The sequence below is a fragment of the Panthera pardus genome, unplaced genomic scaffold (genome assembly GCF_024362965.1).
Source record: "Panthera pardus isolate Hobbes unplaced genomic scaffold, ASM2436296v1 HiC_scaffold_18, whole genome shotgun sequence".
Lineage (NCBI taxonomy): Eukaryota > Metazoa > Chordata > Mammalia > Carnivora > Felidae > Panthera > Panthera pardus.
Genome location: NW_026526743.1, coordinates 20,229,726 through 20,245,000, shown reverse-complemented (window position 1 = coordinate 20,245,000; position 15,275 = coordinate 20,229,726). Strand labels below are relative to the sequence as shown.

At 46.0% G+C, this 15,275-nt stretch overlaps 1 protein-coding gene across 6 annotated transcripts in view; it reads right to left on the bottom strand.

Moving 5' to 3' along the window:
- The window catches only part of CEP89 (centrosomal protein 89), a 70,136-nt gene that overhangs the window by 44,734 nt on the left and 10,127 nt on the right, over window positions 1-15,275 (bottom strand). For 4 of the 6 annotated variants that reach the window (XR_008423359.1, XM_053906040.1, XM_053906038.1 and 1 more), the window contains exons 4-6: window positions 12,509-12,689; window positions 9,650-9,757; window positions 3,195-3,297 (exon numbers count right to left, since the gene is read on the bottom strand). Coding sequence is in view for 5 of the 6 variants with exons in the window: in XM_053906040.1 (XP_053762015.1) it covers window positions 3,195-3,297; window positions 9,650-9,757; window positions 12,509-12,689 (392 nt within the window). In the remaining variant the exon portion in view is untranslated. The remainder of the gene's footprint in view (window positions 1-3,194; window positions 3,298-9,649; window positions 9,758-12,508; window positions 12,690-15,275) is intronic. The other 2 variants (XM_019423347.2, XM_019423348.2) reach the window with 1 other exon arrangement.

The following is a 15,275-nucleotide window of genomic DNA, read 5'->3' as shown; positions in this document are numbered from 1 at the left end:
AAGAGATCTGAATAAAAAGGGTGTGGGGGCTCACGGGGGGCAACAGGGACACTATTAGAGTCGTGTTTGAAAAGATTGCCCTGGCTGCTATTACCATGGTACCAAAACATAGCAGGCACTCCGCACGTACACATGGATCTGCCGGGTGTAACACAACAAATGGTATGTACCGGGAGCAGGGGGCAGGGTGGTTGCTTAGCAGAGCAAAGGGCCCGGACTGGCCTTGGAGACCCCAACTTTCCTGGGCAGGCAGAGGAAGATGAGCCTACAGGGGGGATGAGGAAGGGGCACCCAGAAGAGGCAAGAGGAGACAAGGAGAGGGAGAGGTCAGGAAGCCAGGGGAGAGACGTAGTTTAAGGCGGCGGGAGCGATCGCCTGTGTGGAACGCTCCCGAGAAGTCACGTAAGATGAAGCCGCAACACCATCCACTGTGTCCGTCAGGATGAAGGTCAGTGGTCTGGGGGAGTAATGGAGACACAACCAGCACCGAAGAGACACAGTCAAGTGAGGGAAAGGAGAGAGCTGTCTTTTGCCACATCTGACTCTGGAGCAGAGAGAGAAAGCACAGTGGGGTGGAGGGCACAACGGGGATCAGAGAAGGGCAGGGGATGATGCCCATGAACCCGGCAGCTCTGGCCAAGGGACTGGTGTCTCAACCACATGACCTCAGTGCCCGGTCTTGGCCGGTCTAGGGTGCGGAACGGCACGCATGGCTCGGTGAGCTTGATGGCTTCAGCCTGTAGACAATAATTATCAGCTGGCGTTTCTGGAGGGGCTGTGCTTCCCGCTGTGACTGAATTTAATCCTTGTAAGCATCTGATTAGAGGTGCACTCAGACCGAGCAGAAGCGGGGTTAAGTAACTTAGTCAAGCCTCTCGTTACCAGGAAATGACAGAACCAACACCCAAACCACTAAAAGCCAGAGATTCTCCCGTGTTGTCAAGCATCGCCCACATCACACTTTCCAAAGTGCTTTTAAAAATACAGACACTGGGCTACCTGGGTGGTTCAGTCGGTTAAGCATCCGACTCTTGGTTTCGGCTCAGGTCGTGATCTCACGCTTCATGAGCTCGAGCCCCACAGCAGGCTCTGACACGTTCTCTCTCTCTCCCTCTTTCTCTGCCCCTCCGCTGCTCGCACCCTCTCTCTGTCAAAAAATTTACAAACATTAAAAAAACAACAACAGATGTTGGGCCCCAGACTAGAGCCACCGAATTAGAATTTGGGGCAAATGTGGAGCCTTTTTCGTAAGTGTCGGCCACAAACCAAAACCTACTGCAGGAGCTGCACTCCTTCCCGGCCATCACCTGTGCTCCAAGTTCACGTTACCAAGTGTGCCTCTTATCACTGCCCCTTCTGCTCCAAATCCACCCCCACTGCCCGCCTTCTGTAACTGCAGTACCTAGACCTTGCCAGGTGGCGCAATGATAAGCCTCATCAGCAGAGGGCGCTGGAGAGTCACGGGGGAGGAAGGGGCTTGGGTGCCTCATTGCAGGGCTGTCTCCCTCCTTCTCTGTGTCCTTTCTGCTCTTCCTCTTCTCCTCCCTCCTTCCCTTTTTTCTGAGTGGCCAGCCAGCAACTTCCCCACGGGTGGCATCTGGCACTCCCCTGGAGAGGGCAGCTTTCCTTCCAGTGAGTTCTGTTACCACAACACAGCTAACTTCTCCACCAGCCGGTGGGCAGCAGCTGCCCCACCCCCAGTGTGGCATCTGGGCCTTGGGAGACTCTCCAAATGTGCTTCTTCCCGTGCGTGCTCTACGTTAACTGTAGAGGGAGCGGCTCTTCCCTCTGCTCCTGCTGTATTCTCTACACTTCTCTCTACGGCTTTGTAAGCAATCCTGTTATACTTAATAATTCTTCATATTTAACTTTCCCTGTTCAAATCACCACGTGCTTTCTGTCTCCTGGTTGGATTCTGAACCACAATAACATGTCAGCCCACAGGCAACACAGACCTTAGAAAATGGATGGACACGTATAAACACAGCGAGCTGTTCAGGAGGTGTGTACGATAAGAGGCAGGTAACAAAATAACGTGTATGTTAACGTACATATACATTCTAAATGGTTAAAATTATCTATGGCAGTACAATTACGTGTGTTTAACTTTATGTATGTCCGCATTTCAAGTCTTTTTTTTTTATTTATTTATTTTTTTAATTTTATTTTTGGGACAGAGAGAGACAGAGCATGAACGGGGGAGGGGCAGAGAGAGAGGGAGACACAGAATCGGAAACAGGCTCCAGGCTCCGAGCCATCAGCCCAGAGCCTGATGCAGGGCTCGAACTCACGGACCGCGAGATCGTGACCTGGCTGAAGTCGGACGCTTAACCGACTGCGCCACCCAGGCGCCCCAAGTCTTTTTTTTTTTACAGTGAGAAAGTACTATTTATATAATTAAAAAAGATACAATTTCTATGTAAATTTAATATTCATATAGATTTTCCCACAGGGATAAAACATGCCACCTGACCAACTGGTGTTTTCCGGTCCAGGTATGACGAGGCTGGCATTCTGTTTTCCAATCAGTCACCCTTAGCCCAATCGACTCTGGAGGTCTTGACAAAGCACCTACTGGAGCCCACTGTGCCCCAGGCACAATTCTCACTTGCATGTAAACCACCTCTTAGGAAGCTGACGGCCGCTCCCTGCTGTGGCCACCGTGCACTGCGTTCCCGCGGTGTGCGAAATGAGCCAGACACAGACGGCTGGTGACACACAGAGTTGTATCACAAACGTGCCTGCACACTTATTCATCCAACAAACCCTTAGTGATGGCCCGCTGTGGGCCGGGCCCTGCTCCGGGACCCGAGACGGCTGGGTGAACAAGACACCCTCGCTCGTTCATCCCCTGGAGACCACCGGGTGCCCACCCCGCGCAACAGCAGGCACCGGGGGGCACGGGAGGAAGGAGGGCATAGAGCTTACAGCCTGAGCCTTAATCCTCCCCTGCGTCTGTCCGCTCACGGCGAACAGAACTGACAGGACAGAACGGACTCCAAAGCGAGCACCTTGTACGTTCAAGACAACCTAACACCCAGGCCACCGGCCACGGAATAACGCATCTCCAGTGAAAACAAAACTCTGAACGTTCCTACTTAGAATCAAAGAAGCATGGTATAGGGGTGCAATGGCTCTAGGTTCGAAACATTAACCAATATTTATTGCCACAAAATGTTTTTTTTTTTTTTTACCTATTTCTTGTGTACGCCATGGTGTAAGAGGTGAGCCTGGAAACTCATCTTGCTCAGAAATATTTTCCTCATCTTCACTGTCCACCGTATGTGACAACGGAACCTTTTTGGTACAAAAGACAAAAAGAACGTGTGGTGAGTGCCAGCTGTACCAAACTTCCTCCGAACAAACGCAAGCGTCTTATTCCACACCTCCTCCGCTGCTACTTCCCACTCTGAGACAAAAGGACGACACCGGGCAGGACTGGATGGAACGTCAGGTCCCCCAGGAAAAGCCTGGTAGCGAAGGCAATGCCACCCAAATGATGCTCCGGGCACGGAGAGCTTCGCATCCCACTCACGCTGCCCGGGTGCCCATCTTCCTCACTCCTGCCAGGGGCCAACCCAGGAAGGGGGGTTGCACCCGGCTTGCCCGGCACAGCACCCAGTGCCACCCTACCCGGGTGCTGACAGTGTGTTATTCAGCTCTACGTGGGCCGAGCGCTGCCAACCCTGATGAGGAGAATCCTCATCCAGGCCACCGTTTGGGATAGAGGTCCGCTACACCTGCTGGCTCTGAGTCCACTGTAAATGCTGCTTCCTGAGAGAATGGAAGCCTCCCCCCCACTGTCCGTGAGGGCGTCCTATGTAGGTATCATAAGTGGTGGCAGGGCTGCGGAGCTGACCCTCACTGATGCGTGGGACAGGAGGGGGACCACCTCGTGATGAGCGTGAGACAGTCCCACCGGGATCACCTCGTGATGAGCATGAGACAGTCCACTGGCAGCGGAGGCTGCTCAGGGGGAAGGGCGGTGACCAGGTCTTCTACAGCAAACTACGATGGGCATCCTCTGGGCTGGGGTCCCTTCTGCTATCCTGATTCTTCGGTGGAATCGTGCTCATATGGTCAGCTGGGCTTTGCTGTGCTGCAGACCACAGGAGGGCCGTCCCCAAGGCTGACAGAGAAGTGGCAGCATTGACGGGTGAGATGTCCACGAGAAGGGGCATTTCAGAGCCAGGAGCTAAGGCCGTTTGGCCCACCAGGCTCTGGGAGCAGGGCTCTAAGGTGACCCAGCTCAGGATGCAGACAGGTATCCCACTCTACTTAGCTTTCGAAGAAAGAAAAAAGAAATGACTTCTTGGGTTTTATCTCTTGGGAACCGACGGCGTTGTTTACCCTGTCAAAGATTTGTTAGGTGGGGGGCCTGGGTGGCTCAGTCGGTTGAGCGTCCGGCTTCGGTTCAGGTCATGATCTCACGGTCCGTGAGTTCGGGCCCCATGTCGGGCTCTGTGCTGACAGCTCAGAGCCTGGAGCCTACTTTGGATTCTGTGTCTCCCTCTCTCTCTGTCCCTCTCCCATTCATGTTCTGTCTCTCTCTCTCTCTCTCTTTCAAAAATAAATAAAACATTTTTAAAAAATTAAAAAAAAAAGATTTATTAGCTGACTATTATCAGGGAGATGGGAAAGTGCTAAGGGGCCTCATATGTCGGCCTCTCTACTAGTCTCCGAGTGCTAAGGCTGCCCCACGTGTGCCCTAGATTATACCCATGCAGAACATGAGCATCTGTGAGCAGCATAGGCCCACTGGAAATACGTACGTATACGTATGACTGTTTACCGCAGCGCTGCTCCTAAGAGCCACAGCAAAACAAGCAAATATCTAGCATCAGTAAAACAAGCGAGTCACTGAATGTTAGCAGTGCACGACGGGGCGTCACAAAGCGATGAGAGTGAGCCAGCTACCGCCACGCACAACAACAGAAGACTCCCAAATGTTCTAAACAATACATAGGGCAATGACGAAATCCATCATTTTCAGAGTAGGCAAAAGTAATCGAAGGTGATTTTCTAGGAGCTAATCAGCTCTTGGAGTCAAGGCAGTGGTGAAGCAGTGGCCTCTTCTCGGTCATGAAGGGCAACTCCTGGGGTCCTAGTAATGTTGTTCTTTTCTTTTTAATCTGGGTGGTAGCTGCTGTGTAAAAATTCACCGGGCTGCATGTTTATGGCCTATGTACCTCTGTGAGTATTTCATACATTGATAAATAGGCCTAAAGAATTTGTGACAATATCCTAAAAGCCACTCTAATTTAAAAGTATGAATTTAAATAATTTCTTTTTAATTTTTTTTAATGTTTATTTATTTTTGAGACAGAGGGAGACAGAGTGCGAGTGGGGGAGGGGCAGAGAGAGAGGGAGACACAGAATCTGACACAGGCTCCAGGCTCTGAGCTGTCAGCACAGAGCCCGATGTGGGGCTCGAACCCACGAACCATGAGATCGTGACCTGAGCCGAAGTCGGACGCTTAACCGACTGAGCCACTCAGGTGCCCCTGAATAATTTCCTAAATTCCTTGGTAATTAAAACAAAACTTGTTTGGGTATTGAAGAAAGGGAAGGAAGAGGCAGGCCAGCCCAGTGGGAGCACAGACCTCAGTGATGCCGGGAACAGCCTTTCCTCATTTGCCTGCAGCACACATACCAGCCTCCTTCGTTCTCTTCCTGGGCGGCCCGGCACCCCAGATTTTAGAGAGGAAAGTGTACAAGCTATAATTATGGGGTAATCATTAGGGGGGAAAAGTATAATTTGCAAGCTAGTAGAGGGAAGGAAACTGAACTGAAAAAAATCATCAATTCAAAGAAGAGAAGACAAAAAAAAAAAAAAGAAGAAAGGGACAAATGGAAAAAATAAAGATGGCAAAGTTAAATTCAAATATATCCATATATACCTTAAATATAAAAGGACTAAATGCTTCGGTAAAAAGGCAAAGAAAAAATCGGGCAAACCTGCTTAACAAAAACTGTATATGCTACAGTGTATAAATGGAGTTATAGGGTGGTATGTGAATTATATCTCAGTAAACTTGTTTTAAAAAACTATATGCTGTTTAAGGGGTGCCTGGGTGGTTTGGTTGGGTAAGTGTCCGACTTTGGCTCAGGTCATAATCTCATGGTTCATGAGTTTGAGCCCCACATCGGGCTCTGTGCTGACAGCTCAGAGCCTGGAGCCTGCTTCAGATTCTGTGTCTCCCTCTCTCTCTTGCCCCTCCCCCACTTACTCTCTGTCTCTCTCCCTCTCTCTCTCAAAAATAAATAAACATTAAAAAGACAAAACTATATGCTGTTTACAAGACACAGATAAATCTCAGGATAGGGAAAGGTTGAAATGAAAGGATGGAAAAAAATGGACCGTGCAAACATCAAAAAAACCGTGGAGAATGTCAGACAGAATTGATGTTAAAGCAAAACACATTTTTAGAGATAAAAATGTTCACTTTATAGTGACCAAATTTTCAATTTATCAGGACGATACAGCTTTAAGCTTATACATAAGTAACAACGTGGTTGGATGCAAAAGAATACATGTTCTGGAATTTCATGCAGACAAGGTTCAAAAACATGCACAACCGATTGTAATGTCAGAAGCCTTCTGTTACTCAGAGGAGGAAACCTGCCAACACAGCAAGGAAACTGCAGTGTGGATTCCCGTGGCTTCGAGAGTGAGGTGGCTGTGACACCTTACTGGTGGGTTGGGGTCCCCACTATTCCTTGGCCTCCAGCAGAGATAACCTGGATGACACAGGGCCCAGCCCATGGGGCATGGCCACCTTCCCAGATGCCTCTCCTCACATCAGTGATGCTAAGGGAAGAAGCCCACCTGAGACGCATTATATGCTCATCAGAAGTAGAGCAACATGAGGGTCCAGCAAGCCCCGCCTCGGAGGAAAGTCAAGGCAAGGGTGTGCTAAGAACATGTGGGGAACCAAGAACTAACTCTGGAAGGGGCAATTCTGCTTTGCAAGGTGAAAGGACCTCTGGAGATCCAACAACATGCTGGACGAAGAGCTTGGGAATCCATGCCTCCTCACCTGCTGCATGGAGGAGACCCTACAATGGAAGACAGCAGGGCTCACTCTCTTGGTGGCTTCTGCACATTGGCTGGAGTGAAGACTTGTGCCTTACTTGCTATCCCGGCCTTCTCCTGCTACCGATGGGGATGAGGCTCGTGCAGAGGAGCTTGTACTGGTAGAGCAGAGTCATTAATCCACATGCACATAAACTAATGGGGGTATCTCCGTCTGCACGTGGGCATGTGTGGGTAAATGCAGAGGCCGCAGGAGTCTCGCCACAGCAGGCAGGCACTGCTGCACTGGCCTCTCAGTAATCAGCGCCCTCCTTTCTCCCTTGCTAAGAGATTCCTGATTTGGTTTGGCAAAAATGGACTCAGCTCTAGGGTACGATGCATGGGTTCCTCTTCCCCTGAGCCAGTAACTGGTCAAGGGATGGGCATGTGACCAATGAGACTCCTGCTGGGAAATTTCTGGAAAAAAAATGTCTTCCCTGATAAATACAGAGCAACATAATGAGAAGGCCCTTACCCCACTTCTTCCTTTCTGGTTTGGGACCAGGACCCACTACACCCACTGGTGACCACAAAAAGGAGGCCAAGGGTATCTCAGACACCAGCTTTCTATAGGTGTGTAAAGCAATATTAGAATCTCCTGCCCTTTGCCTTTGTTAGGTCAGAGAGTTAAATGTCTATTATTTAAACCTTATGTTTGTCTATTCCATTTTTGCAGCTGAAAGAATGACACAGATTTCAAAGCGGCCACAGGGGCTACTGCTGGAGAGGAGAGGAGGGTTGGAATAAGAGCAGGGTCTTAGGGCAGGCTGCCACTTTAGTGCACTATCCACAGCTTTTGTAAGAAACATGTATTCATGCATTACCTATGTAACAAAAAGAAAAATGTAAAGAAATTGAAAACTATGGAGAGAGAAGGGGGACATTCCTCATCATTGACAGCAGCAGCAGCAGTAGAATGTCCACTAGTCCCTGGCCTCCACAAGTTTCTAGAGAGAACTGGTTTACCCCTGCATGAATGGTTCCTCTCTGGGCTTCCATCCAAGCACATGGCAGACACTCAAATATCAGTTTGTTGGTGGGTGGTTGGATGAACAAATGAACAAGTGAGTGAATATATGGCACTTATGACAAGATGCTCTGCAAATCCACAAACACAACTATAGCAAGAATGATGACAGGAGAGCTTCAATAACATCCTATCCATGATTTCTACTCAGAAATGGTAACAAGGCATTTAGACTACACTCTCCTCCCTTAAAACCTACTGAAAGCAATCAGAAGAATGGGGGGGGGGGACAAAAAAGAAAAGAAAAAAAAAGCTTAGTCAATGGCAGAAAACAGCTACCAAATCTAGGAAATCTGGAACAGAAGGAAAATGCCAAAAACTGCTGAACCTCCTCAGGCTTCAGGCATGAAGACCCTTGTAAAACCACAAAGCATCACAGTCACAAAGGTCCACAGTGATGCTCTGATGGCTGCAATGAGAGCAAGGGTGCAGATGGGCCCATGAGAAGTAGTCATTCCCATAGGGCAGAGGTGAGGGGAGAAGAATCTAAAGGGACACACCAGTGGAGAGCCTGCCTTCACTGTCCAGAATCCAGCCTCTATTCTCTCCAAGAGATGAAGGACAGCACACACTGATATCAAGAACCCAAAGAAGAGATACATGAGATCAAGAGAAGTGATAAGGTAACAAAAGATGTGAAAAGTAAATTTGGAGAACTAAAAACCAAAAGGAAAAATAAATTCAAAACAGAGGAGGTAAAAGCTGTACTTCTAGAAGCAATAACACACAACAACAAAGAGCTGACAGAGAGATGAGGAGAGTATGCAGAGGAAATCACAGAAAGTGACAAGTGACCACAGAAAACATAACAGACGTGGAAGACAAACAAAAGATGGCCAACAAATGTATAACTGGTGTTCCCAAAGGAGAATGAAACAAATAGATGATAACATTAACATAGGGAAGGAAATGTTCCCTGAAAACAAAAAAGGGGGAGGAAAATCTCTGCCTGAAGAATTAAATAACAAACTAAAGTTTAGGAGAGAAGGACAGAAAATAATACACACCACAATTAATTCTGGTGAAGTTGCTGAACTGCGGAGACAAAGAACGACCCTACCAAGGCGTCAGGCAGAAGAATCAAGTAACCTCAAAGGGAGAAGCAAGCAGGGGGGAGCTCCTTCCCGTCCCTTGGCTGTTTCCCTTGGCGGTCCCCCAACATGGTCTTATACCCCTGTACCCTTCCTTTGTAACACTTATCGTAACTGTGATTGATTAACTAGTGATGGTGTGACCGTGGACTCTGCCTTACACTGCTTCTCCAGCACCTAGCACAATGCCTGGTACTCACTGCACACCTGGTAACTGTATGTTAAATTACTGGCCTGCCCAAAGACAGCGTCCTCCCTAACACAGTCCTTTATAGGATGAAGAAACGGAGGTGCAGAGAGGTTATCTGACTTACCCAAGCCATACAACTGGGAAGTAGAGAAGCGGGGACTTGAACTCGGGTCTCTGAATGCCCATGGCACTGTTGTGTCCACTGGATGCTAGCATCGCATGAACTGACCACAAATTCACGCACCCCACTTCCCCTGCAGCCTTACTTTTGGGTGGCACCAGTAAGAAAACTGCTGAAAACAAGACTTGCTTTCCATGTTAGGCCATTTCTGGGCGGGTGCACACTTCCCATGAAGATGTTTGCCCAAACTACCCTGGAACACAGAGAGAGGCGTGAGGTACAGATTTAAATCCAAATTGCCTGATTTGGGTTGCTGTTTCCTTATCTTTCTAGTTTTGAAAACTGTTTACTTTAAAGGAAGTAAGAATGATTCATTAAAAAAGGATAAAATCATAAATTTTTACATCAGATTACAGAATGTAAATACAGAGAAGGCAATTTTACTTTTTTTTTTTTTAATATTAAATGTACCCCACAGGCAGTATCTCCTTCATAGCTGGTGCCATCTAGTGGTTACATAGCAGTCTTACATGCTCCACACACCCATTTTTTTTTCCCCAAAGATACATACTTCAATCATATAAAATTAAGAATAGTTGGCCAGTTTCAAAGAAAGCTTTATGTCTAAGAAATATTCTCAACAGGCACAGGACAATAAACACAAAGTTTAATTCTAAAAGAGAAAATTGCCCACCCTGGTCTGAATCCTGCCTCTGTTACTGGATGGTTGGTTAACTCTGGGCAAGTCAGTTACCCTGTTTCTTCACATACTTAATTAACACCAAGGGTGTGAAGTAAATGAGATGGTACATATAAGCTGCCTAGCATACATTAAATGCTCAGAAAATGTCAATGTGTCTTTCTCCACCTATTGTCTAGCCCCTGCAACCCTCCCCCACCTACCTAATTGTAAGTCTGTGGGAAATTGAGATCCCTTTCCAGCTTAAAGGGCCCTTTCATTGCTGCCATCTGCAACTGGCCAGGACAATGTACAGACTATGATGACCCTTTCCAATTGCGATCAGTTCCTAACACTCCATCTCTGGTTCCTGGGCTGTATAGGGAAGGCTTTCCTGTTGGCTGGGACGTACAGAAACATGGCAACTGGCATGCATATGCTGCTGGTGGGAAGGCAAAACCAAAAGAAAACAACTGCTTTGGAGAACAATCTGACAGTATCTAGTGTGACCCAGCACACATAGGTGCATGTACCAAATGTGCGAGGAAACAACCCAAGTGTTCATCGGTAGGTATGTAGATAAAAAAATTAAGGTGGATTTATCTCAAAACTGTAACGCTGAGTGAAAAAAGCTTGGAGACGGAATGACTGGTTTAGTATGGTGACCTATTTGCTATAAGAAAAGAATTGTACTGTATTTGTGTGCTGACACTTATTTGGAGAATAAAATAAAGAATAAAAGCACAGACTTTGAGAATGTATTCCAAATCCAAGAGCAGATGGCCTTCCAGGGAGGGAGACAAAGAAGATTTCAACCCTAACTGTAATTTCATTTCTTTTTAAAAAATTTGAAACAAGGAAAGATAAGATGGCATTACTTGATCGTTCTGGAGAATGAGAACACTAATGTGTTATATTACTTTCTACTTTTCAATTTTTTTCCTTGCTGGTAGCTATAGAAAATGCACATTGTTCAGCTTTAACATAAACTGAAATGTCAAACAGCTTTCTGAAGTCATGGTACCAATTCACACACCTGCCAGAACTAGATGGTTCCTCTATATCCTCACCAACTCTTGATTATTGCTAGCTGACTTGCTCTAGTCTTCAAATTTTAAATGAAAACAATTATTTCCCTATTGCCCATGGGTCCTGAAGCAGCCATGACAGATGTGCCTACAAAATAAAACATCTGTCTTGCTGAGGACACAGAAGGTTGCCTGGGTCGCTATAGTCTCTTTTCTATGGGAAACAGGGTAGCAAGCTTCACTTCCCCAAATAGTTGACTGATACAACTCTAGCTGTAACCTCAGTGCAAAATGCTGGCCTGAGAGCATGCAGACTGAGGGGCAGTGGGACCTCCCCTGGGCCTTGTGGACCCCGCAGCAGAATCTCCTCTGGGCTCAGCAGCCAGCTGCCTGCTCCGGGACTCCTTGCTGTAGAGAAACCTCCCTCCGCATGTTACAGTCTGCCTATGTTAGCAAGTGATAGTTAGTTCATGAAATGCCCACATAAGGATTCCTCCAAATGAGCTCCCTAGGGCCACTGAACATGTGATTCAGTTACAGTGGGGCACAATCCATAGAAATATAATCAATATGAATATAATCTGATGCTGCAAATCTGTATATACAGTCACTCTGAACACATGTCATAGTGACAGTGAAAAAGAGAAAAGAAAAAGAAATTACAGTGCTATCTTTTGCCACGAAGGAAATGGCACCATCCAGTTCCCCAAACTCTGGGGTTGAAACCAGAGCAGCTCGGGCAGTGGTGGAGGAACGGGGCCCTTCAACCTCTGTGCCTCAGTTCCCACTGTGTGATGGTGCCATAAATGCAATCTACTTCACTGAGGCAGTGGGGATATGTGCACCCAAGAGCTTGGAACAGAGACTCAGACACGGTAAGCGCTCAGAGAATGCCAGCTATTGCAGAGACAAACGGCGATGTTCCTCTTGTCACACATGAATTTAAAGAAAGGCTGTGACGTGCGTGGCGACACTGGAGAAGTGATCGGAAAAGTAGCTTGGGCAGGGGGGCGGGCAAGGAAAAGAGCAGGCTTTGCTTTCTAGCACTGGATGGAAATCTACATTAAGAATGTGAAGATGATTATTTTTGCCTCTGGAGGACCTGTCTTTGGACGATAAAGGAAAGAGTTGGAGATTGCAGCCTAACCAGATCAAAAATGAGACTGCCCACGTTAAGAGAAACAGCCCCCAAACAAAAGCCAATACAAAAGAGAGAAAAGCAAATCCTTCCTAATCTACACAATTTACGGTAAGTTAACGTCAAGGTGCAGAAGAAATTCTGGAATATGACAAATACCTGATTTCTGTGGGGCACGGCATACACAGCCTCCCCGAGACCTCCCTCTTCCCTGCGGGTGCCGACATCAGCCGAGTCCATGCAGCTGGACGACAGGTGTGTGTCGGAATCCTCCTCCCCGTAGCCCAGCATTTCAAAGGACGGCAAAGAAGTTCTTCTTGTCTCATTCTGCCAATTTGGTCTGTATTACAATGTTGAGAGCGAAATAAACAAGCAAGCAAACCACTTAACGTTTCACATTGGTATATAGACACGTGTTAGATGCCCTACCTCCAAGTCCCTGCCACAAAATTATTACAACTACGGGGGCGCCTGGGTGGCTCAGTCGGTTAAGCGTCCGACTTCAGCTCAGGTCACGATCTCGCGGTCCGCGAGTTCGAGCCCCGCGTCGGGCTCTGAGCTGACGGCTCAGAGCCTGGGTGGAGCCTGTTTCAATTCTGTATCTCCCTCTCTCTCTGACCCTACCCCGTTCATGCTCTGTCTCTCTCTGTCTCAAAAATAAACAAACGTTAAAAAAAAAATTAAAAAAAAATTATTACAACTACATTACAAAATATACAGAGGCTAAAGAAGGAAGTCATCCACTAGTCCGTCTCTTTGGACACTCAGCATTTCTAGTTTCCTACCTAGGTTTTTATAGTTCCTATCACTGCATACATATATGATTTGCCTCACTGGCAACATGTTTTTAAAGTCAAAATGTTAAAAGGTAAGACTCACGTAGGTACACCAGTTTAGTCAGCCACTCCCTGTACTTGGGGTTTTTTCCCCCAATTTTCACTGTTGGTTGGTTGGTTGGTTTTTTTAGTGAGCTCTACACCCAATGTGGGGCTCGAACTCACGACCCCAAGATCTAGAGTCAGCATGCTCTACTGACTGATCCAGTCAGGCACCACCACCACCACCCCTCCACCCACCAATTTTCACTGTTATAAATAATTCTGGAATGATCATCTATGTGCAGATAATCTCTTCCATATTTAGCATTAGTCTTATGAATCAAATAACCATATGGTAGACTGTTGAGTCAAATGGTAGGATTATTTGGTGGGTCTACAAGCTTACTGCGCAAAATCATTTCACCAATCAACTCCCCAACCTGGGACTACATTAGTAACAATTTTCCAAAACTGGCCAAAAGAAGTTAAACCTCACTGTATAAATCTGCATTTCTAACTGAAACAATACATTTCCATATAATGGTTTTATATACTTTGCTTCTAGTTTAAATATATATATAATTAATATAATTAAATTATATTATATATAAATTATATTAATTATATTACACATAATTAAATGTATATTTAATTAATATATGTTTAATTATATTATATATAATTAAATGTATATTTAATCAATATATATTTAATTATATTAACTATTTAATTATACATATATATTATATATATATATTCATATACTTTGCTTCTAGTATGTCCATTACAATTTGAAATTGCTTTTTTATCTATAAAGATAAAATCCTGACTTTTTATTTACTGCAAATATTTTTCCTATTCTATTAACTCCATTGTGGCTATGTAAATTTTTTTTTTTTTTAATTTTTTTTTTCAATGTTTTTTATTTATTTTTGGGACAGAGAGAGACAGAGCATGAACGGGGGAGGGGCAGAGAGAGAGGGAGACACAGAATCGGAAACAGGCTCCAGGCTCCGAGCCATCAGCCCAGAGCCTGACGCGGGGCTCGAACTCACAGACCGCGAGATCGTGACCTGGCTGAAGTCGGACGCTTAACCGACTGCGCCACCCAGGCGCCCTGTAAATTTTTTTAACATGCAGATGATTAAACAACACTTTTTTTACCTTCAAAATTATTAGTTTAGAAGTGCATAGTAGGCAGGCATCTCCTTCTGAAAGGTTTGGCAAGATTGGCATAGGATTTCGTGGTCTTATTTATGTGTGTGCGCAGATTAATCCTTTCATTTAACAGGAATTTGTTTGGGCTATGAACTAGGCAAGGCTCGAGGCTGATTTTTTTTTTCTACCATTGCTAATCACTATACCGTCGAATCCTTTCCTTTCCCTTGCTCTGTGGGGCTGCCTTTATGACACAGTCACAGGCAAACACCAGGGCCCCCTAGGGCATCCACGTGCACTTCTCCATCATGGAACCAGTCCTGTTTTCACTAATTCAAGTACGCATGTGATGTGGTCGGGCACCTGGGTGGCTCGGTCGGTTAAGCATCCGACTCTGGACTTCGGCTCAGGTCATGATCTCATGGTTTGTGAATTTGAGCCCCAAGGAGGCCTCTGTGCTGACAGGGCAGAGCCTGCTTGGGATTCGATCTCCCTCGCTCTCTGCCCCTCCCCCACTCACTCTCTATCTCCCTCTCAAAATAAATAAAAATAAACTTAGAAAAAAATCAAGTATGGTGTGGCTAATCTAGCCCTTCCCCACAGTCATATTCTTCCTTTCTGGATTTCCTCTGATGGTCTTATCTGCTTATTCTTTCTAGTGAAGCTTAGGATCATTTCCTCATCTTTAGTTATTTGGCTAATTCTTACCAGGAGAAATACAGGCTACATTCAAACATCTCAAAATGAAGTCAAGATTAAAATGTAAAAACCAAAAACATAAACATGTCCTAGAAGGAAGGAAGGAAGGAAGGAAGTGAGCATTTATATAATAGGAAAGATCTTTCTAGATTTCACAATACCGCCAGAAACTACAAAGACTGATAGATCTTACTACATCAAAAATATACGATATTTGGTACGCAGAAAAACTTCCAAAAACAAAATTGAAG